The 26,534-nt window shown below is 47.7% G+C and overlaps 1 protein-coding gene across 1 annotated transcript in view; it reads left to right on the top strand.

The window, feature by feature from the left end:
- The first annotated feature begins 9,650 nt into the window (after nt 1-9,650).
- Nucleotides 9,651-26,534, top strand: part of LOC132830590 (solute carrier family 13 member 2-like) — a 35,817-nt gene continuing 18,933 nt past the window's right edge. Inside the window, exons 1-6 of the mRNA XM_060848432.1 lie at nt 9,651-9,743; nt 19,341-19,469; nt 20,131-20,267; nt 20,447-20,700; nt 22,473-22,635; nt 25,160-25,282. Of these exons, the coding sequence (XP_060704415.1) occupies nt 19,371-19,469; nt 20,131-20,267; nt 20,447-20,700; nt 22,473-22,635; nt 25,160-25,282 (776 nt within the window). The 5' untranslated portion in view covers nt 9,651-9,743; nt 19,341-19,370. The remainder of the gene's footprint in view (nt 9,744-19,340; nt 19,470-20,130; nt 20,268-20,446; nt 20,701-22,472; nt 22,636-25,159; nt 25,283-26,534) is intronic.

Below are 26,534 nucleotides of genomic sequence, written 5' to 3'. Positions count from 1 at the left end.
TCAAGCATGATATAGATCCATGCTATCTATATGTCTGGTTCTACCACTGTTTTCTAAGAACTCTGGTGTAAAATCCTTGATAATGGACTGTAGCATCCTCCCTACTACTGACTTCAGACTCACTGCTCTATAATTCCCTGTTTTCTATCTGTCTCCATTTTGAGGTAGTGCGGTTACATTAGTTACTCTCTCATCTGTAGGAACTGTTCCATTGCATCCAATAAGTCACTTCCATAAGTACACCAGGATGTAGATTATCCAGTCCTGGGAATTTATCAGCCATCAATCCATCAATGTCTCCAACACCATTTCTCTACTAATACATATTTGTTTCACTTAGTCTCTCTCACCGAATCCTGTGTTCCCCACCTTTTCTGGGACTTTATTCATGTCCTCCTTTGTGAATACAGAAACAAAGTTTGAAATTAGTTTGTCAGCCACTTCTTTATTCCTCATTATAAATATCTCCTGTTCCTGACTCTAAGGGGCCCACATTAGATTTCACTAATCCTTTTCTCCCTCCATATCTATAGATACTTTTAAAATCTGGTCCTACGTTTCCCATATGCATATTCTTAGACTCTAGTTTCATTGTAACGAGGGCAGCCAGCTGGACCCTTATAGAATAGGAGTTCTCTGATTGGGGCTGTAAATCCTGTCTCATCAGGGAGCCCTGAATGACAGATAAAAAGGGGAATATCAGAGAAACTGACACTCTGAGAGCTGACTCTGTGTGAGGCAGAAGTGGGTACTGCAGATACTGGAGATCAGAGTCAAGATTAGAGTGTGCTGGAAAAGCACAGCAGGTCAGGCAGCATCCGAGGAGCAGAAAACATCGGCAAAAGTCCTTCATCAGGAATGATAGCCTCTTGATGAGGCCGTACTAGAATCAAGGACTGCTCATGTGTAAATAAAGGGGGACTTGGTGATGGGATGCTGGCCTGTGTGGGGTTGTTTCGCCTTGATCATCCCTTGCTGACTTCTGAACACCTCCCAACCTTCAGGTCTATTAAAGATCCATCCCACCCTGATAATGTTTTTCTACAACCTCTACCACCGGGGAGAAAGTACAGAAGCCTGAACACACACCAGCCGGTTTCACAACAGTTTCTACCCTCCTGTTTTCAGAATACTGAATGGACTCAAACTCTTAACATTCATCTGTACCTGTGTTTTTGTTTTTGCTGCTGTTTACCTATTATTTCCTTATCTATGCTATTTCACCCTGTATCTGCCTGTATTGTTTGCAAGACAGAGCTTTTCACTGTGCCTCGGTTCACGTGACAATCAATTCAAATCAGTTCAATTCATTTTTCTTACCAATTTGTATGCCACCTTTTCCACCTCTAACTTCCCCATAAGCCCCGGTTTGCCTCTGAGGAAGGGTCACCAGACCCAAAACAGTAACTCTGATTTCTCTCCTCGATGCTGCCAGACCTGCTGAGCTTTTCCAGCAACTTCTATTTTTGTTTCCGTTCTCCTTGCACCAGTCAGGAATAAGGAATTTTTGAAGTTAACCCTTTGAATGTTTAAAATTTGCTATCCACGGTCATTTCTAGCAGGAACATTTCCCAATGCATCATAGCAAACCCACACCCCATCAATGGGAGATTCCCTTCTGAATATCAAACACCGTAGTCACAGAATCAGCAATATCACTCTCCACTTTGATGAAGAATTCACTCCAAGGGCTGTCTCACAGTTACATTCCCCGTACTTTTTTCTCATTGTGTCATACCTGGTGTCCTGTTCGTTAGATGGTTCCTCAATGTATTGGTTTACACAACCGTCTGTATACACTCCAGGACTGCCTGCCTCCTACTGAGGAGGATGCTGCACTATCGGAGGGTCAGTGCTGAGGGAGTGCCCCACCGTCAGAGGGTCAGTGCTGAGGGAGTGCCGCACTGTTGGAGGGTCAGTGCTGAGGGAGTGCCCCACCGTCGGAGGGTCAGTGCTGAGGGAGTGCCCCACCGTCGGAGGGTCAGTGCTGAGGGAGTGCCGCACTGTCGGAGGGTCAGTGCTGAGGGAGCGCCGCACTGTCGGAGGGTCAGTGCTGAGGGAGTGCCACATCATCATCATATCAAATAAAACCTCTTCTGGTGTCTTGGCCAACATGCCTCTCTGAAGAGAACATCTCAAAAACCAGCAATCTGGTCATGATTGCATTGCTGAATATATGGGAGCTTTCTGTAAGCAAATTCACTCAGTGACTTCGTACATGACAACGGAGACAATAAAATTCCTGAGCGAATTTCCAAAACACTTTAGGATGGACGATTGTTGAGGAAGGAAGAGAAACCCTCTCTTTCTTTTGTCCAATCCTGGGACAGGTCGGATGGAGTGAATTTGAAATGGGACTGGAAGGCTAGAGTTCAGCTGACTGGAGGAATATGTTCCCATTGTTTACATTATTACTGTGAACAATAAATAGAAGGGTGGGGCTGGGGCTGGGGCTGGGGGTAAGGTAGCTGGGAACACAATAGGTGGATGAGGTGGGGAGTAATGATGATAGGACAGAGAGGAGGGTGGAACAGATAGGTGGGATGGAAGATGGACAGGTAGGACTGTTCAAGAGGGTGGTGCCGAGTTGGAGGGTTGGATCTGGGATAAGGTGAGGAGGCGGGGAAATGAGGAAACTGGTGAAGTCCACATTGATGCCATGGGGTTGGAGGGTCCCGAGGTGGAAGATGAGGTGTTCTTCCTCCAGGCGTTGGGTGGTTAGGCAGTGGCGAAGGAGGAGGCCCAGGACTTGCATGTCCTTGGCAGAGTGGGAGGGGGAGTTGAAGTGTTTGGCCACAGGGCGGTGGGGTTGTTTGGTGCGTGTGTCCCAGAAATGTTCTCTGAAACGCTTCACCAGTTGGCATCCTGTCTCCGCGATGTAGAGAAGACTGCATCGAGAGTAACAGACACAGGAGATGGGGTGGGTGGATGTGCAGGGAAATCTCTGCCAGATGTGAAATAATGCGTCCACATCTTTCTGAGTGATCAGTTGAGAGGGCTGTGTCTGTGGATGAATTCATTTAATGAGAGCAGAGTCTGGGTTCACTCAATCCCTGGACAATTTATCATTACAGTTAATAAAAAGAATATTGTTTTAATTAGTGCATTGTCATCCCACACGTGTAGAGCTTTCTAGTATAACGTCAGAAAAGTAAGGTCCAGAACTGATAGAAATTGAAAGAACTGTGGATGCTGTAAATGAGAAACAAAAACAGAGATTTTGCTGGAAAAGCTCAGCAGGTCTGCCAACATCTGTGAGGATAGAGATAAACATCTCTCCCTGGTCGAGGAGGCTAAGCCTTCGGGCAGAGGCCTCCAATCCGAGCAGGAGAGAAACTGTGGAGCACAAAGGGCAATAAAAGTCTCAAAAGCAATGACCCTGGTGTTGTGTGATTTTTAACACTCTGATGGAAACAGCCTCAGCCTTTCCTCATAAGACCTTCCCTCCAGACCAGGCAACATCCGGGTAACTCTCCTCTGAACCCTTTCCAAAGGGTTCCCTCCTATAAAGCGTGACCAGAACTGTACGCAATACTCCAAGTGTGGCTGCGCCAGAGTTTTGTACAGCTGCAGCATAACCTCATGACTCTGAAACTCAATCCCTCTACCAATAAAAGCTAACACACCATGTACCATCTTAACAACTCAATCAACTTGGGTGGCAACTTTCAGGGATCTATGCATATGGACACCGAGACCTCTCTGCTCATCCACACCATAAAGAATCTTACCATTAGCCCAGTACTCTTTATTCCTGTTGCTCCTTCCAAAGTGAATCACCTCACATTTTTCCACATTAACCTCCATTTACCAGCTCTGCAGCATATCTATGTCCAAAGTTTGTGAGAAGATTTGTAGCTCGGGTGCTCGTTGTTGTGGTTCTGTTCGCCGAGCTGGGAGTTTTTCTTGCAAACGTTTCATCCCCTGTCTAGGTGACATCTTCAGTGCTTGGGAGCCTCCTGTGAAGCGCTTCTGTGCTGATTCCTCCGGCATTTATAGTGGTTTGAATCTGCCGCTTCCGGTTGTCAGTTGCTGTCCGCTACAGTGGCCGGTATATAGGGTCTAGGTCGATGTGTCTGTTGATCGAATTCGTGGATGACTGCCATGCTTCTAGGAATTCCCTGGCTGTTCTCTGTTTGGCCTGTCCTATAATAGTGGTGTTGTCCCAATCGAATTCATGTTTTTGTCATCTGAGTGTATGGCTACTAGGGATAGCTGGTCGTGTCGTTTCGTGGCCAGTTGGTGTTCATGGATGCGGGTTGTTAGCTGTCTTCCTGTTTGTCCCAATAAATAATCAACAAGAAGGAAGAAAAATAAATAAACAAATGAAATAAAATTAAACCAAGTTATAACAAGGTAAATTAAATAACATTCAATTAAATTACTGCACTCAGCGCAATCTCATTGCAGCTCCCCACCACTGGGAGCAGTAGTAAGTAAACCCGTATTAGGGATTCTTCCTCCCCGAGGGGCCCCCAGACTGACAGACACAGCCCTCACAGCCCTGATCATTATAGCCAATATGTCTGCATCAATATAATTCAAAAAGGGCTGCTATGTTCTATAAAACAATTCCGTTTTGTGGTGCACCAAATTTGTAAGGATGTCCAAGGGGATGTGCTCCATGACTATCCTACACCAACTCAAGAGTCCCGGGGGATTCTCTGACACCCAACTTATTAGAATGTTCTCCCTCGCACAGAAAGAAAGAATATTAAACAATTTCTTCCCATGCACATCCAAAGAGGGAACATTTGGGAGACCCAAAAAGAGGGGCAACTTAACCTCAGTTCCCAAAACCCTCGCTATGTCGTCCCAATACCTGTGGATCTTGTGGCATGACCACAAGCAGTGAGTAAGAGAACCAACCTCCATTTTACACTTGGGGCACTCCTGTCTTGAACATCGCAAGCCGTTCCGGTGCCTTGTGAGCCCTGGGGAGTACCTTCAGTTGAATAGCCTGGGTCCTATTACAAATTGAGATCTTTCTAATATTTTCCTGGATATCCTCCCTGTGACCACCAGAAAGGGGAAACAGGTTCCATCCCCAAAGTTGGATATGCTAGTAAGACCCTCCCCACAGGCATGGCCTCTGATTTCATGAAATTAATTTTATACCCTGGAAATAAACCAAATAGATGAATCACTTGTATCAAGCAGGGCACAGATGTCATTGGATGGTTAAAAAGAGAAGGATGTTATCCACATGGAGGGTAATTTTATTCCTGCCTGACCCTACCTCCGGGGCAGTTATATTAGGATCCATCCGAATGACTTCTGCCAGCGACTTGATCACCGATGTAAATAGTAGTGGTGAGACAGGGCATCCTTGATGGCAGCCTCTGCTGACACTAAAACTATCTGACCTTATACCATTAGGGATAACTGCTGCTTTCGGGTCACTATACAACACTGCCACCCATTTGATAAAAACCTCTCCAAGACCAAACCGTTCCATGACATAAAAAAGGTATGGCCACGCTACCCAATCAAATGCTTTCTCTGCATCTAGGGAGACTGCCAAACCCGGGATCGATCTTTGCTGGCATGTTTGGACCATATTCAATATGTTTCTAACATTATCAGTACACCTATGGCCCTTAATAAACCCGGTCTGGCCCTCCTTTACAATAAAAGGCAATACACTCTCCAGCCTTAACGCTAGCATTTTCAACAAAGATTTTAAAATCCACCTTCAGTAACGATATGGGCCTGTACAAAGTGCAAGCTTCTGGGGCTTTTCCGTTCTTAAGGATAAGAGAAATATTTGCTACTCTCAAAAGAGATGGGAGGCAGCCCTGACTATACAAGTAATTGTACATATCCAGGAGTGGTCCAGCCAGCTTGTCTATTAACTCCTTATAAAACTCACTTTGAAATCCATCTGGTCCAGGCGCTTTACCACTCTGGAGGGGCCTCACCACCTCCTGCACTGAATTGTCAGGGGGGGTTACTCAAAAAGGACACCTGCTATACCCAAAAGGTCCAAATTCTTAAAAAAGGACTCCATCTTCCTCATTCTATCCTCACAGCCCTCTGACTGATACAGCTCAAAATAAAACTTCCTAAACGCTGCATTGATCTTTTTGGCATTGCAAGTAAGAGTCCCAGCACTCTCCCTGCTGGATGTGATAGACAGGGAGGGACATTCGTCTTTCTGGCCAAGCACGCTGGGTATCTACCCGGTTTGCCACCGTACTCAAATAATCTCTGTTTTGCAAAACAGATTTCCCTCTTTGCTGTTTGGATAAGTGCAGCATTCACAGTAGGCCTGCGGGCTGTAATCCTCTGTAATTTAGTTAGAGACGGTCTGTCACAGTATGCTAACTCAGCTGTCTTCAGGTGAGCCTTGAGCAGACGTTACTGTTCTCCCCTCTGTCATTTCTGGGTCGCAGAGTAAGAAATAATCAGACCCCACACATAGGCCTTAGGCAGTCTCCCACAGCACCAATGGGTTGCTGGCTGTACCTAAATTAATATCCCCAAAAATTTTAAACTCCCGCAAAAAATACTCTATAAATTTTCTATCCTTCAGGAGGAAAGGGTCCATGTGCCAGTGCTGCTCGACACCACCCAACACCACCAGCCTTGACCTCCATATACACTGCCGCATGATCAGGAACGACTATATTCCCTATTCTGCAAGATAGTACTGAGTTCAAAAAGGTTGATGGGACAAAGAACATGTCAATTCTAGTATAGCACCTATATGGGTTAGAAAAAAAGGTAAAATCCCTACCTTTGGGGTGAAGACATCCCCACACATCCACCAACCCCAACAGTTCAGGTCCACCAACTGCGTGCATTGTGAAGACATATTCCCAAGACCCCAAGGCATTCTGCCCCCTCAGGGGCAATAATGTGATTAAAGTCTCCCCCTTTAATTGTATGACGTGTCCTGAGTGCCATCAATCTAGAAAGGGCATCGTTACGCATTTAAAGGGATGTGCTGGGGGCAGTGTACATTCAGACTCCCATACTCCTCTCCATGTATTAAAGCTTTAAGTATTATGAACTGCCCGGATCCATCCTTTATTTGGCCTAATATTTGAAACAGGAGGTACTTCCGGATGAGAATAGCCACTCCTCTACTTTTCGAGTTAAAAAATGAGAAAAACACCTGGCAGAACCCTCCCTGTTGCAACTTCAAATGCTCCTTATTGGTTAAGTGTGTTTATTGTAACAAGGCTACATCAACCCTCCTCTCTTCTCTAAGGCTTGACAATGTCTTTTTTCTCTTAATTGGTGAGTGACTCCCCTTAACATTCCAGGTGCACCATTTAAACGAATGGCTAGCCATGATCGTCCGAAACAGTCTGAGACCCCCCCCCCCCAGGAGGAAGTACCCCACTCATAGCATGCCAAGTGAAAACCATAAACAGTTTGCGTAAGTTTAAAAATGCAACCTTCTAAACTACTAAATCAAAACTCCTAAAACTACTTCTACAACTTAACGGCATAGATCATAACTGAAAGGAGACTTACCAGCTTGTCCACGGGGGGCGCTCATACCACCCTATAATCCCACCCTATAATCCCCACACCAGACAACATGAAGTAAGCAGAAAAATACCAATATCTTATGACAAGAAAGTTAAAAGTGGGCACCCAACCCGTCCCCTCCATAGGTAGTCCTAGATACTCCTGATAGAACAACAAAAAAATCTCTCCCTGCTTCCCTGCATCTCCCCACCCCATCCAAAACAAAGGATGATGGGGAGGGGGAGAGAGGGGAGAGGAAACAAAAAAAGAAAAGGGAGATAATTAATACCCTGACATATATTAACAAGAAGAATGAGACCACCCCTCAACAACCAGGTAAACCAGGCAAGTTACCGAGAAAAAAAGAGGGCAGAATAGAATAATTGTCCATATAATTCCGGCCAATCAGTCTATTTTAGAGCATCCAAGAGGTCCTTTGCCTTTTCTGGTGAATCAAAGTTGAACTCGGACAATGCGTGGCTGAAACACAGTGTCGCTGGGTATCTAATGGAATACTGAATATTCTGGTCTCTCAGCTGCTTTTTTACCTCATCAAAGGCCTTCTGCTTGCAAATTGTAACCGAGGAAACATCCTAAAAAATCATGATTTGTGATCCTTTATATACCATAGCCCGGGGATCCTTCCCCAGCGTTCTGGAAACTTCCAGCATCTTTTGTTTGTCTCTGTAGTGCTGGAGTCGCACTAGGACTGGGCGGGGGTGCTGGTCCGATCCGGGCCTGTGCACTGTGACCCAGTGGGCCCGTTCGACCCGCACCCGGCCTACCTCAGACTCCAGCCTCAGAAACTGTGGGAGCCATTGTTCCAGAAAGCTGACGAGCTGGCCTTCTTCCTCCCGTTTGGGAAGCCTCAGCAACTGGATGTTCTTCTGACGACCTCAATTGTCAAGATCGTTGACCCACTCCTCCAAGGCCTGTACTCGCCATTCCAAGGCCTGAACCTTAGAAGCCACGGGCCGCTGCCTCGCCCCCTCCGATATGCTGCCTGAGACTCTGAATCTCCGGGTCATGCCTCTGCAGCCTGACCGACATGGATTCCAGTCTGGCCTGGGTCCCTTCCATCGAGGAATCGATCTTCTCTCGGAGTTTCACAGACTCCAAGATCAGGCTCCGCTCTGCAGGTGAGTCCCTGGGGCAGTCACAGAGGCCAATGCTGTGACTGTAGGGGTGTCTGTTGTTGCGGTGGGGGGGTCCCTGCCTCATGCGATCCCCATGCTCCCTTCCCCTTAAGTCATCTTGTAAACTGCACCAAGCTGTTTCGAACTGGTACTAAATAATTCTGAGGGTTGGGAAATAGTTGTTCGCAACAAATTAGAAATGAAGACAGGGTGAGTGTCTCACTTTGTCTGGGCTCTGATGCAGAGCTCAGCAAAGCAGACCTACTGAGTTGCCGCTATCTTGAATCCCCAGAAGTGAAAGTTTATGTGAGGAAACTACACACAGTGAGCAGTCAGGGTCTGGATAGTATTCTCTGGGAAATATAATGGGGACAGCTACCATGCAGGCCGTCGATAGAGGCATGAGACCAGAACAAACTAAGAACAGGAGTAGGCCATTCGGTCCCTCGAGCCCGCTCCACCATTCAACAGCAGCATGGCATTGGATAGTTATTTGGATGAAATAGTGTGCAGGGCTATGGGTAAAAGGATTGGCTCTGGGTAACCATGCTTATTTGAAGTCCGTAGTGCAGGAATCATGGGTCAAAATCTGACATGCCACTCCCCTGTCCTTTTCTCCAGCGATTCGATGTCCATCTGTGTCCTGGGTGAGAGAGGTTTGGAGTGGGAGGGGGAATGAGACCCTTTATTGGTGACCTCCTGGGTGGCGGGGATGGAGGGGGAGGTGGACAGAAGCAGTCTGAGGGATTAAAGTTGTTTTAATACAACTGGAAATGGGAAACCATACACGCCCACAGATCAATCACAGAATTGCGACACCACCATTTACCAGAAGCTGTCCAATTATTTCATAAAATCCTACCCCCCCAACAGGGATCGAAACATTGCACAGGGAGATAAAGCCAGGCAGGTTAATGTTTAATTCCTTTAGTACTATACAAAACTGGCTCCTGCCCTCTGCTCAGTCTTCGTTCACACGGGTTTTGGGGAAGGATTGTGTTCAGGAACTTGTCTGAAGTCATGGGCAGCAGCGCCTGGAGGACTGTGTGGGCTTTCCGAAACCAGCTGATTATAGTCCTGGTACCCCTGTTACTGTTACCGCTGCCTCTGGTGATTCCAACCAAGGTAAGGAGTCAGCTCCCCCAGCCCCTTCACCCTCCCCTTCCCACTGCTCCTCCTGAGGGGGGTGAAGTCAGGGGAGGTGGAGGGGTCTTGGGGAAGGAATTTGGCGCGTGTGTGTGTGTGTGTGTGTGGGGTGAGGGGTGGGTGGTTGGCACTGCCCCACACCCAGGTTAAACAACTAAGTCCTTTCAGTTCTCGCACCAGGACGTTTTCAATAACACCATTTCAAAACTATAACTTGCAACTTAAAAGGGTTCAGAAAAGATTTACAAGGATGTTGCCAGGGTTGGAGGATTTGAGCTAAAGGGAGAGGCTGAACAGACTGGGGCTGTTTTCCCTGGAACGTCGGAGGCTGAGGGGTGACCTTATAGGGGTTTATAAAATCATTAGGGGCATGAATAGAGTAAAAGTCAAAATCTCTTCTCTTGGGTGGGGGAGTCCAGAACTAGAGGACATAGGTTTAGGGTGAGAGGGGAAAGATATAAAAGGGACCTAAGGGGTAACTTTTTCACACAGAGGGTGGTACATGTATGGAATGAGCTGCCAGAGGAAGTGGTGGAGGCTGGTACAATTACAGCGTTTAAGAGGCATTAGGATGGGTATATGAATAGGAAGGGTTTGGAGGGATATGGGCCGGGTGCTGGCAGGTGGGACTAGATTGGGTTGGGATATCTGGTCAGCATGGACGAGTTGGACCGAAGGGTCTGTTTCTGTGCTGTACATCTCGATGACCCTGTAATGGAGCAGAGACAGAGCTCCAGAACTGGGTACAAGACTGAGGCACAGGAGCTAGGAGCAGGCTCATGGGGGTCCTGCGGAGCGGCTCTGTTTCCATGCTGCCTGATCTGACCAGTCTATCGGACTGAAAGGAGGAGTGTGACGGAGAGAGGGATGGAGGGTTGGGGATGGAATTCTAAAATCACAGCCAAAGCAACAAAACAGTTTCAATCAGCCAGGCTCACCGCTGTTACACCTCACCGCTGTTACACCTCACCGCTGTTACAGGCTCACCACTGTTACACCTCACCGCTGTTACACCTCACCGCTGTTACAGGCTCACCACTGTTACACCTCACCGCTGTTACACCTCACCGCTGTTACACCTCACCGCTGTTACAGGCTCACCGCTGTTACACCTCACCGCTGTTACACCTCACCGCTGTTACAGGCTCACCACTGTTACACCTCACTGCTGTTACAGGCTCACCGCTGTTACACCTCACTGCTGTTACACCTCACCGCTGTTACACCTCACTGCTGTTACAGGCTCACCGCTGTTACACCTCACCGCTGTTACACCTCACTGCTGTTACACCTCACCGCTGTTACAGGCTCACCGCTGTTACACCTCACCGCTGTTACACCTCACTGCTGTTACACCTCACTGCTGTTACAGGCTCACCGCTGTTACACCTCACCGCTGTTACACCTCACTGCTGTTACAGGTTCACCACTGTTACACCTCACCGCTGTTACACCTCACCGCTGTTACACCTCACCGCTGTTACAGGTTCACCACTGTTACACCTCACCGCTGTTACAGGCTCACCACTGTTACACCTCACCGCTGTTACACCTCACCGCTGTTACACCTCACCGCTGTTACAGGTTCACCACTGTTACACCTCACCGCTGTTACACCTCACCGCTGTTACACCTCACCGCTGTTACACCTCACTGCTGTTACAGGCTCACCGCTGTTACACCTCACTGCTGTTACACCTCACTGCTGTTACACCTCACCGCTGTTACAGGTTCACCGCTGTTACAGGCTCACCGCTGTTACACCTCACCGCTGTTACACCTCACCGCTGTTACACCTCACTGCTGTTACAGGATCACCACTGTTACACCTCACCGCTGTTACACCTCACCGCTGTTACACCTCACTGCTGTTACAGGTTCACCGCTGTTACAGGCTCACCGCTGTTACACCTCACCGCTGTTACACCTCACTGCTGTTACAGGATCACCACTGTTACACCTCACCGCTGTTACACCTCACCGCTGTTACACCTCACTGCTGTTACAGGTTCACCGCTGTTACACCTCACCGGTATTACACCTCACCGCTGTTACAGGCTCACCACTGTTACACCTCACCGCTGTTACACCTCACCGCTGTTACACCTCACCGCTGTTACAGGCTCACCACTGTTACACCTCACCGCTGTTACAGGTTCACCACTGTTACACCTCACCGCTGTTACACCTCACCGCTGTTACAGGCTCACCACTGTTACACCTCACCGCTGTTACACCTCACCGCTGTTACAGGCTCACCGCTGTTACACCTCACTGCTGTTACACCTCACCGCTGTTACAGGTTCACCGCTGTTACAGGCTCACCGCTGTTACACCTCACCGCTGTTACACCTCACTGCTGTTACACCTCACCGCTGTTACACCTCACTGCTGTTACAGGCTCACCACTGTTACACCTCACCGCTGTTACACCTCACCGCTGTTACACCTCACTGCTGTTACAGGCTCACCACTGTTACACCTCACCGCTGTTACACCTCACCGCTGTTACACCTCACTGCTGTTACAGGTTCACCGCTGTTACAGGCTCACCGCTGTTACACCTCACCGGTGTTACACCTCACCGCTGTTACAGGCTCACCGCTGTTACACCTCACCGCTGTTACAGGTTCACCACTGTTACACCTCACCGCTGTTACACCTCACCGCTGTTACAGGCTCACCGCTGTTACACCTCACTGCTGTTACAGGCTCACCACTGTTACACCTCACCGCTGTTACACCTCACCGCTGTTACACCTCACCGCTGTTACACCTCACCGCTGTTACAGGCTCACCGCTGTTACACCTCACCGCTGTTACACCTCACCGCTGTTACAGGTTCACCACTGTTACACCTCACCGCTGTTACAGGTTCACCGCTGTTACAGGCTCACCGCTGTTACACCTCACCACTGTTACAGGCTCACCGCTGTTACAGGCTCACCGCTGTTACACCTCACCGCTGTTACAGGTTCACCACTGTTACACCTCACCGCTGTTACACCTCACCGCTGTTACAGGCTCACCGCTGTTACACCTCACTGCTGTCACAGGCTCACCACTGTTACACCTCACCGCTGTTACACCTCACCGCTGTTACACCTCACCGCTGTTACAGGTTCACCACTGTTACATCTCACCGCTGTTACAGGTTCACCGCTGTTACAGGCTCACCGCTGTTACACCTCACCACTGTTACAGGCTCACCGCTGTTACAGGCTCACCGCTGTTACACCTCACCGCTGTTACAGGTTCACCGCTGTTACAGGCTCACCGCTGTTACACCTCACCACTGTTACAGGCTCACCGCTGTTACAGGCTCACCGCTGTTACACCTCACCGCTGTTACACCTCACTGCTGTTACAGGCTCACCACTGTTACACCTCACCGCTGTTACACCTCACCGCTGTTACACCTCACTGCTGTTACAGGTTCACCGCTGTTACAGGCTCATCGCTGTTACACCTCACCGGTGTTACACCTCACCGCTGTTACAGGCTCACCGCTGTTACACCTCACCGCTGTTACAGGTTCACCACTGTTACACCTCACCGCTGTTACACCTCACCGCTGTTACAGGCTCACCGCTGTTACACCTCACTGCTGTTACAGGCTCACCACTGTTACACCTCACCGCTGTTACACCTCACCGCTGTTACAGGCTCACCGCTGTTACACCTCACCGCTGTTACACCTCACCGCTGTTACAGGTTCACCACTGTTACACCTCACCGCTGTTACAGGTTCACCGCTGTTACAGGCTCACCGCTGTTACACCTCACCACTGTTACAGGCTCACCGCTGTTACAGGCTCACCGCTGTTACACCTCACCGCTGTTACAGGTTCACCGCTGTTACAGGCTCACCGCTGTTACACCTCACCACTGTTACAGGCTCACCGCTGTTACAGGCTCACCGCTGTTACACCTCACCACTGTTATAGGCTCACCGCTGTTACAGGTTCACCACTGTTACACCTCACCACTGTTACAGGCTCACCGCTGTTACAGGCTCACCGCTGTTACACCTCACCGCTGTTACACCTCACCGCTGTTACAGGCTCACCGCTGTAGCTGTGTGTTAGAAATGAAGGCGAAAGGGGAGAAAACAAGAAATCAAGAGAGACAGGGACATTTGTCTGTATCTAACCCCGTGCGGTCCTGTTCTGGGAGTGTTTGATGGGGGACAGTGTAGAGGGAGCTTTACTCTGTATTTAACCCCATGCTGTCCCTGTCCTGGGAGTGTTTGATGGAGACAATGTAGAGGGAGCTTTACTCTGTATCTAACCCCATGCTGTCCCTGTCCGGGGAGTGTTTGATGGAGACAGTGTAGAGGGAGCTTTACTCTGTATCTAACCCCGTGCTGTCCCTGTCCTGTGGAGTGTTTGATGGGGGACAGTGTAGAGGGAGCTTTACTCTGTATCTAACCCTGTGCTGTCCCTGTCCTGGGGGACAGTGTAGAGGGAGCTTTACTCTGTATCTAACCCCGTGCTGTTCCTGTCCTAGGAATGTTTGATGGGGACAGTGTAGATGGTGCTTTACTCTGTATGTAACCCCATGCTGTCTCTGTCCTGGGAGTGTTTGATGGGGAACAGTGTAGAGGGAGCTTTACTCTGTATCTAACCTCGTGCTGTTCCCTGTCCTGGAAATGTTTGATGGGGACAGTGTAGAGGGAGCTTTACTCTGTATCTAACCCCGTGCTGTCCCTGTCCTGGGAATGTTTAATGGGGACAGTGTAGAAGGAGCTTTACTCTGTATCTAACCCCATGTTGTCACTGTCCTGGGAGGGTTTGATGGGGGGTAATGTGAAGTTGATGACTGCAGATCCCTGATAATTGATTGGTTGTTGTGAAGGTTCATGACCCCCTCTGTTGTGTTGAGCATGTTAATGACATGTTACATTGGGCGGTGCTTTTGCCAGTTATTCTGGTACTTATCAGTCGGAAGATAAACCATTTTTGTGGACTTTCAGACCTGGCCGTATCTATTTAGTGATGAAGCTTGACTTGCCTGCCAAAAGTAAAGCATTAATTTTCTCTGCTATTTCTCACATTGTGTAACTAAGGCAGGATCTGCATATCTGCATTCTGCTAGTGAGCCTGGGAGCTCTCTGTAATCAGTGAACACTCACCCTGGTGCCTCATTGCTGCAATGGGACACTGAACCTTTCACTGAGTCCCTGTCACTCACTCTGTGAGCAATGGGACAGGGGACAGTGGACAGTGTGTTGCTGTCAGATGTCTGCACCAGACCAGGGAGTTATTTCAGCTCTTTCTCAACATTTGAAGGAAAGTTCGAATCATTTTGTTCAGACAATATTAAACAATCAATTTTGTGTTATGTACTTTGCCGCTAGGGTCCATGTTGAATGTATGTCCCTATTCACCATTGAGACGGTGATGCTGAGGGTCTCTACATAACAGGATACATCAAGCTCAGTGTTTTACTGTCAGTCCATTGATCACAGTCACGCTGGAATAAAGAAGTTGTATTCCTGCAGCACCATTTTAGACCATTGGATAATCAAGTATTTTGAGATGTTGGCAGTGTTACAATACCAGCCTGGACTGGGAGAGAATGGCAGCTTCCTTTCAGTCACTCTCAATGTCAACACCCATCACCATCTCCTCAACTGAACAAATTCTCTGTCTGCATTTTTCCTCCCAAAGTCATAATACATTATACAGTACAACCTTGATTATCCAAACATCAATTATCCGAATTTGAGATTATCCAAACAAGATCGCGAGGTTCCGTAAATAAGCTATCCATTATCCGAACTCTCAGTTACCCAAGCAAAATGTTCTCCATCTGTCTTGTTTAGATAATCGAGATGGTTCGGTATCCCATTTATTACCCACTCACTTATCCTGCATTCATGCAGGATAAAATGCTCCTCTGTATGTGTATATATGTGAAATAGGAACATTTTTACACTTCCCTCACAACTTAATTTCCTGTTGAACTATGTATTATTCACAAATCTGGGTAGAGTCCTCTTGGCCCTCTCTGTAAGTCCCTTACAGAGATGTTGACTAATTGAAATCTCAGTTCTGATCCTGTGTGGAACCTAATTAGTTGGAGCTTTCGGCAGGAACATAATTGCTGTCTCTCAATTCCAACCATTCCCAATCTAAGGTGACATATATCCCAAATCCTGTATGTCTCTCAAATGTTGTGTGATCCAAATACACTACAGCAACTGAGTTCTGCTCTCCCTCTGATAGGAAGGGAGGATGTTGTGAAACGTGAAAGGGTTCAGAAAGGATTTACAAGGATGTTGCCAGGGTTGGAGGGTTTGAGCTACAGGGAGAGGTTGAACAGGCTGGGGCTGTTTTCCCTGGAGCATCGGAGGCTGAGGGGTGACCTTATAGAGGTTTTCAAAATTATGAGGGGGGTTTGATAGGGTGAGTATTCAAAGTCTTTTCCTTGGGGTGGGGGAGTCCAAAACTAGAGGGCATAGGTTTAGGGTGAGAGGGGAAAGATATCAAAGGGACCTAAGGGGCAACATTTTCACAGACAGGGTGGCACGTGTATGGAATGAGCTGCCAGAGGATTTGGTGGAGACAAAATTACTGCAGATGCTGGAATCTGTGGTAGGCATGCAGGAGACTGGAGCAGCACAGCAAGGTGGAGAAGCCAACGTTTCAGGTGTAATCCTTCTTCAGGACTAGTGGAGGCTGGTACAATGACAGCATTTAAAAGGCGAGGAGAAAGTGAGGTCTGCAGATGCTGGAGATCAGAGCTGAAAATGTGTTGCTGGAAAAGTGCAGCAGGTCAGGCAGCATCCAAGGAGCAGGAGAATCGACGTTTCGGGCATAAGCCCTTCTTCAGGAAAGTCAATTCTCCTGCTCCTTTGATGCTGCCTGACCTGCTGTGCTTTTCCAGCAACACATTTTTAAGCATTTAAAAGGCACCTGGATGAGTATATGAATAAGAAGGGTTTGAAGGGATATGGGCTTAATGCTGGTAAATGGGACTGGATTAGGTTGGGATATCTGGTCGGCGTGGACAAGGTGGACTGTATATCTCTGTGACTGGTTGCCCTCTGCCTCATCAAAAAACTGGTGCACCACTCACTACATTTTTCAGCTGAATCAGCATTGACTTTAACATAAGAAACAGGACCAGGAATAAGCCATCCCTGCTCCTCTGTACATTACTCAGGGCAAAATCTTTCATTCTCAGCTGATTGATCTCAGCCACCAGATATAAAAGGGATGCTTGAACAGAGAGACCGGTGGCTTGTTCAGAGACAAATTATAGAAAACAGCAGAGTAGATGGGGAGAAGCTGTTACTCGTGTGAAAAAGGTAAAGAACAAAGGCACTTGGATTTAAAACGATGCACAAATGGAGCAAGGGTCAAGTGAGAAAGGAAGATTTACTCAGGGTCTGGAATGCACTGCCTGGAAATATCGAGGAGGCAGGTTCGATTGAAGATTCAGAAGGGGTATTTGGTTAAAACACAGTGCACAGGGGAACAAACAGGAGGTTGGCACTGCTCCCTTCTCCCCAGCCCCACCCCCCCAATTTATCCCTCCACCCTGGAGGCGCCCTGCCTTCAGTCTTGATGAAGGACTTTTGCCTGAAATGTTGATTTTCCTGCTCCTCAGATGCTGCCTGACTGGTTGTGCTTTTCCAGCACTACTCTAATCTAGACACTGAGTAGTCGAACTCTGGCAGGTACAATAAATTAAATGGTTGGGTTCCGTGCCACACTAGCTCTGTGATTCTCTGACCACTGACAAGAGGATTAGAGATTAAAAGCATTGAAGTAATGTTAAACCATTACAAATCCTGGTCAGTTCTCAGCTGGAGATTATAGTGCCTGTACCTTTGGAAGATTGTCACAGTCTCCGAGAGGGCGCGGAGGAGATGTAGGTGATGGGTCAAGGGTTGAGGGTCCTCAGTAAATGTGGAGAGGCTGCAGGAGCTGGGACAGAGCAAGGAGTTTTTATCACAGCATTCTAAAGCACAAACAGTTTAAATCGAGTAAATGTGCAGAAACTGTTTCTATTGTCAGAGGATCAATAATTTCGGGAAAACAGATTTAAGAAATTTCACAGCAGGATCCAGGAATGGGATCAAGGGAGGGACAGCAGAGTGTTTCCTGGAATCAGGGAGTTCTGGGTTTGTGTGGAAGGAATGAGGCAGTGAGTCACTGGGATCGGGAGTGTTCTGTCTGCACTGCATGTGTAGGAGCTGAATCAACAAGAATTGTCAAACACACACACACTGGATAAATGCCTGAAGAGGAAGGTGGTTGGAGATCAGTGGGGAATGAGTGAGTATGTGGAGTGGGTAACTCCTTACAACACAGGCTGCAGGGGCTGAATGGCCTCCTGTTCTGGAGATTTCTGTAAAATGGATCATTTTGGATGTAGCTGATGAGTGCTAGTACTTGTGGACGATGCTGTGGTTATTACAAAGGCCAGCCTGCTCTACGTTTGCATAGTTCTTGCTGAACACATTGAAGACAAGGCACGGCTCCCTGTATAACCAAGCTGCTCTGCTTTGGTCTCACTGCACATCCTTTACACACTCATAGAACCCCTACAGCATGGAAGCAGGCCATTCGACCCATCGAGTTCACACTGAACTTTTGAAGAACATCCCACTAAGACCCACCCCCCCTACCCTGTCCTTGTAACCCTGCATTTCCCATGGCTAACCCACCTCGCCTGCACATTCCTGGACACTATGGGCAATTTAGCAAGGCCCATCCACCAAACCTGCACATCTGTAAGCTGTGGAACTAAACCAGAGCATCTGGAGGAAGCCTACACAGACAGAGAGAGAATGTACAAACTCCACACAGACAGTCACCTGAGGCTGGAATCAAACCCAGGTCCCTAGTGCCGTGAGGCAGCAGTGCTAACCACTGAGCCACCGTGCTGCCCCTAAGCCTCTCATGGATCGACTCCTTGTTCTCTCCATCCACTAACCTCAGCAAATGAGGAGGTGACTCCTTCAGGGAGTTTTGTTTGCTGTATAAATAGAACACCATAGAATGAGTCAGTTGCTGGTACAATTCATGAACATTGTGAAACTTGTTCAAAACTTCTTATCTTGCTTTCCTGAGGACAGTTCACAAGAATACCAACTTATGTTGGAAAATCAACATTTATACTGTGTGAGTGAAAAGTGCTGATTACTGGGCAAGTGGATTCTGATTGGTAGAGACATTACTAAGGTAAATGCATCAGTTCATGATGATTGGCAGTTAACTGCCAAGCTTTGTTTAAATGTTAAATCAGGTGGCAGGTTAATTCCAACCTTACCTGTTGTGAAAAGGTGAGGATAGCTGATTCAAGCAGCAACATGAGCAGAATTCACCATCAACAGGACCATGCCGTCAACTCAAATGGACATTCTGCTGTCACGCAAGTATGAGTTTCAGTACCAGTGTGATGCCAGGTATGTTGGTCATACCTCCCAAAGACTGGCAGATCATATCAAATGGCATATCATTTTTGCTCTTTTGATATGTAATATTTTTTAGCAATATTGTGGAATTTTTGAATGTTGGAAGTAGCAACATAAGGTAAGCGCTTCTCATTTGTTTGTTTTAGGAGGCTGGCTGTGGTTACACAATCATTCTCATGGCCATATATTGGTGCACTGAAGCACTCCCATTGGCTGTCACTGCCCTCATTCCTGTGATATTTTTCCCAATGTTCAAAATCATGGAGTCATCAATGGTAGGTTGCCCAGATTCGGGAGACAATTTTATTTGTTTATAAACAGGATGGAAAACATGGGAAATACAGAGCTGAGGGTAAATGGTCAGATCTTGGGGTAAATGGTCATAGTTGGGGTAAATGTCAGAATTGGGGAAAGTGGTCAGTGCTGGGGGTAAATGGTCAGATCTTGGGGAAAATGGTCAGATCTAGGGCTAAATAGTCAAAGTTGGGGGTAAATGGTCAGAGTTGAGGTAAATGGTCAGAGTTGGAGGTAAATGGTCAGATCTTGGGGAAAATGGTCAGAACTTGGAATAATTGGTCAGAGTTGGGGGTAAGTGGTCAGATCTTGGGGTAAATGGTCAGGTCTGGGGTAAATAGTCAGGTCTGGGGGTAAGTGGTTAGATCTGGGGCTAAATGGTTAAATCTGTGGTAAATGGTCAGATCTTGGGGTAAATGGTCATAATTGGAGGTGAATGGTCTTATCTTGTGTAAATGGTCAGTGGGGGGGCTAAATAGATCTGGGGATAAATGGTCAGATCTTGGAGTGAGTGGACGGTACCCTGTGTGTAAATGGTCAGTGTTGGGACTAATGGTTAGAGCTGGTGTAAATGATCAGTGTTAGGGATAAATTGTCAGACACACACACACACACTGTACTGCTCTGTGGTTTCTTTTCCAGGTGTGTGTGCAGTACCTGAAGGACACGAACATGCTGCTTGTTGGGGGATTGATGGTGGCAGTAGCAGTGGAACACTGGAATCTTCACAAACGGATCGCCCTGAGGGTGCTGCTCATTGTTGGAGTGAAACCAGCTCTGTAAGATCCCCTCAGTCAACGGTCAGCAGTAGGGGCCGGGGGAAGGATGGAGTAGGTGGTGGCAGCAAGATTTCCAACCCCTTACCCAATTCGGTTTCTTGGTGATGATTGTGTCTCTCTAGCTTCTTGAATCAGATTCCTTGAAGCAGTTTGTGTTATTGTGGCCTGTTCCTTTCCAGGTTAATGATGGGGTTCATGGGTGTGACAGCCTTCCTGTCGATGTGGATCAGTAACACAGCAACCACCGCCATGATGGTTCCCATCGCCCAGGCCGTGCTAGACCAGCTCCACAAAGCAGAAAGCAACAGCTTGGAGCATGGTGATGACATAGAACACATGGAACTGGAACTGCAGGAGAAGACAACAGTGCAGACTGAAGATAAAGTCATCATTAATTCCCATGCCTTTGAGATGTTACCTGAGAAACCTGACAGCATCAACATGGAATTGGAGACCATCAAGCAAATCGATCATTCCAAATCTGACATGAAAGGCGTGGCTGAGAAATGTGAGTTTAATCTGCTTTGAAATAATTGCTTCTGTTCTCCATATTCAGAATGCTCACAAAGCACCATGGGACAGGAAATTCAGAACATGATGATGCTAGGTCCCACTCGTGCCAGTTTGTGCACACAGCTCCGCTGTAGGTCTCCTAACAAGAGGGCAAGCTACAATAAAGGATTTACAAGGAAGAACCCAGCCTTTGAGAGGTAGCAGTTATCAGAGAAGATTGGGACTGGTAAATGGGATCCAAGTCAATGTGTCTGTTGACAGAGTTCCAGTTGGAATGCCATGCTTCTAGGAATTCTCATGTGAATCTCTGTTTGGCTTGTCCTAGGATGGGTGTGTTGTCCCAGTCAAAGTAGTGTCCTTCCTCATCTGTATGTGAGGATACTAGTGAGAGAGGGTCATGTCATTTTGTGGCTAGTTGGTGTTCATGTACCCTGGTGGCTAGTGTTCTGCCTGTTTGTCCAATGTAGCGTTTGTTACAGTCCTTGCACGGTATTTTGCAAATGACATTAGTTTTGCTTGTTGTCTGTATAGGGTCTTACAAGTTCATTAGCTGCTGTTTTAGTGTGTTGGTGGGTTTGTGGGTTACCATGATGCCAAGGGGTCTGAGTAGTCTGGCAGTCGTATCTGAGATGTCTTTGATGTAGGGGAGAGTGGTTAGGGTTTCTGGATGTGTTGTATCTGCTTGTTTGGGTTTGTTGCTAAGAAATCGGCGGACTGTGTTCATTGGGTACCCATCTTTTTTGAATACATGGTATAGGTGATTTCTCTCTGCTCTGCATAGTTCCTCTGTGCTGCAGTGTGTGGCATCTCATTGAAATAATGTTCTAATGCAGCTTCGTTTGTGAGTGTTGGGGTGGTTGCTTCTGTAGTTCAATATTTGGTCCATATGGGTGTTGTTTCCTGTAGACAGTGGTTTGAATTTCCCCATTGGCTGTTTGCTCTACTGCGACATCTAGGAATGGCAGTTTGTTGTTGTTTTCCTCCTCTTTAGTGGGGACAGTATCGTCAAGCTAGTGGACCTATGCCTTATCACCCACTTCAACTTCAACAACAACAATAACCTACAGACAAACTCCGTGCTGTCCCTGTCCTGGGGAGGGTTTGATGGGGACAGTGTAGAGGGAGCTTAACTCTAACCACGTGCTGTCCCTGTCCTGGGGAGGGTTTGATGGGGACAGTGTAGAGGAAGCTTTACTCTGTATCTAACCCCGTGCTGTCCCTGTCCTGGGGAGGGTTTGATGGGGACAGTGGAGAGAGAGCTTTACTCTGTATCTAACCCCATGCTGTCTCTGTCCTGAGGAGTGTTTGATGGGGGACAGTATAGAGGAAGCTTTACTCTGTATCTAACCCTGTGCTGTCCCTGTCCTGGAGTGTTTGATGGGGACAGTGTAGTGGGAGCTTTACTCTGTATCTAACCCTGTGCTGTCCCTGTCCTGGAGTGTTTGATGGGGACAGTGTAGAGAGAGCTTTACTCTAACTCTGTGCTGTCCCTGTCCTGGGGAGGGTTTGAAGGGGACAGTGTAGTGGGAGCTTTACTCTGTATCTAACCTCGTGCTGTCCCTGTCCCAGGAGAGTTTCAGACTCAGTATTGTCCAGAAGCAGTTCAATAAAAGATTTATTGATTTGGTTAAGGGTAAAGGTGGAATTCTGTCTGTGGTTGTTTTGAAGGTAATGGAAAGGTTCCTGTAGCAGAAGACAAGGCCACCCTGGAGGAGGAGAGAAAGATACATTTGCAGAAACACCTGAAGCTCTCAAAGGGGATGAGCCTGAGTGTTTGCTATGCAGCGAGCATCGGGGGAACTGCCACACTTACTGGGACCACTCCCAACCTCATAATGAAGGGACAGTTAGATAGGTGAGTATTTGCACAACATCCTCTTCTCTATCAGTGACTCCATTCTCCAAACAAACCTCTGGCACCTTCAATGGATCAACACTGCGGACCTTCACCCTTCTCCTTCCAAATATCCATCAGCTTTCCATTACCCTCGAACCTCCCATTCAAACCCCATTGCCGTGGTAACAGATCCCCCCAAACAAGCCGGCTCCTGTGTCACTGCTGTCTGCTCGTGGTTTGGGGACAGTGTTGCAGTCCATCCTGGGTGTGAAAGGGATGTTTGGGTGGAATTGCTCTCCCACTGTCTCAGATTGACCCAGTCTCACCCCTGAATGGGTGAGGATTGAACCTCACACCAGACTGAGCTGGTGCTGAGTGAAGGAGTGCTACACTGTCAGTGGTGCTGTGCTCTCGTTTTGTTGATTAGCCAGGGCATTGTTGATCTGTTCAGGTGGATTAGAGGATACCATGATAGTATCTGAACGAGAGCACAACACCCCTCAGGACTGCACCTCCATTCCCCACTACTCCCATTTCCACACCCACCCCCCCCACCCACCCATGCTTTGCTAAATGGCTCCCTCCCCTCACTTTCAGTTTGGTGCTGTCTGCAGAAATTCACCAAAGATGTGAAGGGTAGGTCTTGCCTTACAAGTCTTATTGAATTCTTTGAGGAGGTGACCAAGCATGTGGATGAGGGTAGAGCAGTGGATGTAGTGTACATGGATTTTAGTAAGGCATTTGATAAGGTTCCCCATGGTAGGCTTATGCGGAAAGTCAGGAGGCATGGGATAGAGGGAAATTTGGCCAATTGGATAGAAAACTGGCTAACCGGTCGAAGTCAGAGATTGGTGGTAGATGGTAAATATTCAGCCTGGAGCCCAGTTACAAGTGGAGTTCCGCAGGGATCAGTTCTGGGTCCTCTGCTGTTTGTAATTTTTATTAATGACTTGGATGAGGGAGTCGAAGGGTGGGTCAGTAAATTTGCAGATGATACGAAGATTGGTGGAGTTGTGGACAGTGAGGAGGGCTGTTGTCGGCTGCAAAGGGACTTAGATATGATGCAGAGCTGGGCTGAGGAGTGGCAGATGGAGTTCAACCCTGCCAAGTGTGAGGTTGTCCATTTTGGAAGAACAAATAAGAATGCGCAATACAGGGTTAACGGTAGGGTTCTTAGTCAGGTGGAGGAACAGAGGGATCTTGGGGTCTATGTACATAGATCTTTGAAAGTTGCCATTCAGGTGGATAGAGCTTGTAAGAAGGCCTATGGTGTATTAGCGTTCATTAGCAGAGGGATTGAATTCAAGAGTCGTGAAGTGATGTTGCAGCTGTACAGGACTTTGGTTAGGCCACATTTGGAGTACTGTGTGCAGTTCTGGTCGCCTCACTTTAGGAAAGATGTGGAAGCTTTGGAGAGGGTGCAGAGAAGATTTACCAGGATGTTGCCTGGAATGGAGAATAGGTCGTACGAGGATAGGTTGAGAGTTCTCGGCCTTTTCTCGTTGGAACAGCAAAGGATGAGGGGTGACTTGATAGAGGTTTATAAGATGATCAGAGGAATAGATAGAGTAGACAGTCAGAAACTTTTTCCCCGGGTACAACAGAGTGTTACAAGGGGACATAAATTTAAGGTGAAGGGTGGAAGGTACAGGGGAGATGTCAGGGGTGGGTTCTTTACCCAGAGAGTGGTGGGGGCATGGAATGCGCTGCCCGTGGGAGTGGTAGAGTCAGAATCATTGGCGGCCTTTAAGCGGCAATTGGATAGGTTCATGGATGGGTGCTTAATCTAGGATAGATGTTCGGCACAACATCGTGGGCCGAAGGGCCTGTTCTGTGCTGTATTGTTCTATGTTCTATTTCTATGTTCTATCCTCAGACAGCACCTTCCAAACCCATGACCAGTTCCATCTAGAAGGACAGGGGCAGCAGATACATGGGAACACCACCCCTTGCAAGTTCCCCTCCGAGCCCCTCCCCATCCTGACTTGGAAATATATCGCTGTCCTTTCAGTGTCACTGGGCAAAAATCCTGGAATTCCCTCCCTAAGGGCAGCCCACAGCACATGGACTGCAGCGGTTCAAGAAGGCAGCTCACCCCCACCTTCTCAAGGGGGCAACTAGGGACGGGCAATAAATACTGGGCCCAGCCAACGACTCACTCATCGCGCAAATGAATAAATTAAAGAACACGCTTTATTGACAACTCCTCAGACAGTCTCTGTGAGCATCATATTGGACTGAGTGCCTTCTGAGGGGTCTCCAGCCCCAGCTGTGCAGTCATACTTTGTACCAGCCACATTCCAGAATGTTCTCCTGCTACAGACTGAGGAGCCTGGTGCAGTGTCAAAGCTAAACAGTCCTGGCAGTGGTGGGCACTTCCACCCCTCCAACTATCTGATATCCCAGGAAAGGTTCCTGTGAGCCAGATTGCATAATTAACGAGAGGTCACTTCAGATTATGTGAGATCAGTCGAGTATATTTGTGACAATTTAGTTTACAAAAATCACTCGGTGTTTTATACTGATATGCCTTTCTTTTCAGCCTCTTCCCAGACAATGGAAATGTTATAAACTTTGCCACCTGGTTCGGTTTCTCCTTCCCTTGTATGTTCATCATGTTGGTACTGACGTGGATCTGGCTTCAGATCCTGTACTTGGGATTTAAGTAAGTGGCCTTTCCTCTTTCCCCATCAAGAGCTCTCCACAGTTCCAGGGGAGTGCTCCGCTAAGCTGGAGTGATTCGGGGTTCAGGGGTCAAGGGGAGCAGGTAAGGGTTCGGGATTAGGGGTTAATGGTTAGGGATAGGGGTGCAGGGTATTGGGTTCAATGCTCAGGATTGGGGGTTAGGGATAGGAATCTGGGGTTGAGGGTAAGGTATTCTGGGTCGGGGGTTCGAAGTTATGGGTTGACAGATAGTGGTTCAGGGTTAGGAGTTTGATGTTGGGGGATAGGTGTTCAGGGTTACGTGTTTGATGTTGGGATACAGGGGTTCAGGATTAGGAGGTTGATGTTGAGGTATAGGAGTTCAGTGTTTGGAATTTGATGTTGGGATATGGATGTTCAGGGTTAGGGGTTTGTTGTTGGAGTATAGGGGTTCAGGGTTAGGAGTTTAATATTGGAGTTAAGGATTCAGGATTAGGAGTGTGATGTGGGAGTATAGGGGTTGATGTTGGTGTAAAGGGGTTCAGGGCTATGAGTTTGATATTTTGGGTAAAGGGGTTCAGGGTGAGGAGTTTGATGTTCGAGTTAGGGATTCAGGATTAGGAGATTGATGTTGAGGTATAGGGGTTCAGTGTTTGGAATTTGATGTTGGGACATGGATGTTCAGGGTTAGGGGTTTGTTGTTGGCGTATAGGGGTTCAGGGTTTGGAGTTTTATATTGGGGTATTGGGGTTCAGGGATAAGAGTTTGATGTTGGGAAATAGGGTTCAGGGTTAGGAATTTGATGTTGGGATATGGCTGTTCAGGATTAGGAGTTTGTTGTTGGCGTATAGGGGTTCAGGGTTTGGAGTTTGATATTGGGGATAGTGATTCAGGAATAGGAGTTTGATGTTTGTGGGCGGCACGGTGGCACAGTGGTTAGCACTGCTGCCTCACAGCGTCAGAGATCCAGGTTCAATTCCCGCCTCAGGGGAATGTAGGGGTATGGGTGGGTTGCGCTTCGGCGGGTTGGTGTGGACTTGTTGGGCCGAAGGGCCTGTTTCCACACTGTAATGTAATCTAATAGGGTTCAGGGTTAGGAATTTGACGTTGGGATATGCATGTTCAGGATTAGGAGTTTGTTGTTGGGGTTTAGGGTTTGGAGTTTTATATTGGGGCTCAGGTTAGGAGTTTGATGTTGGGGTAAAGGGGTTCAGGGTTAGGAGTTTAATGTTGGAGTTAGGGATTCAGGATTTGGAGATTGATGTTGGGGGTTA

The sequence above is a fragment of the Hemiscyllium ocellatum genome, chromosome 31, assembly GCF_020745735.1.
Source record: "Hemiscyllium ocellatum isolate sHemOce1 chromosome 31, sHemOce1.pat.X.cur, whole genome shotgun sequence".
NCBI lineage: Eukaryota > Metazoa > Chordata > Chondrichthyes > Orectolobiformes > Hemiscylliidae > Hemiscyllium > Hemiscyllium ocellatum.
Note: the sequence above shows the minus strand (reverse complement) of the source record. Positions and strands in the feature narration are given on the sequence as shown.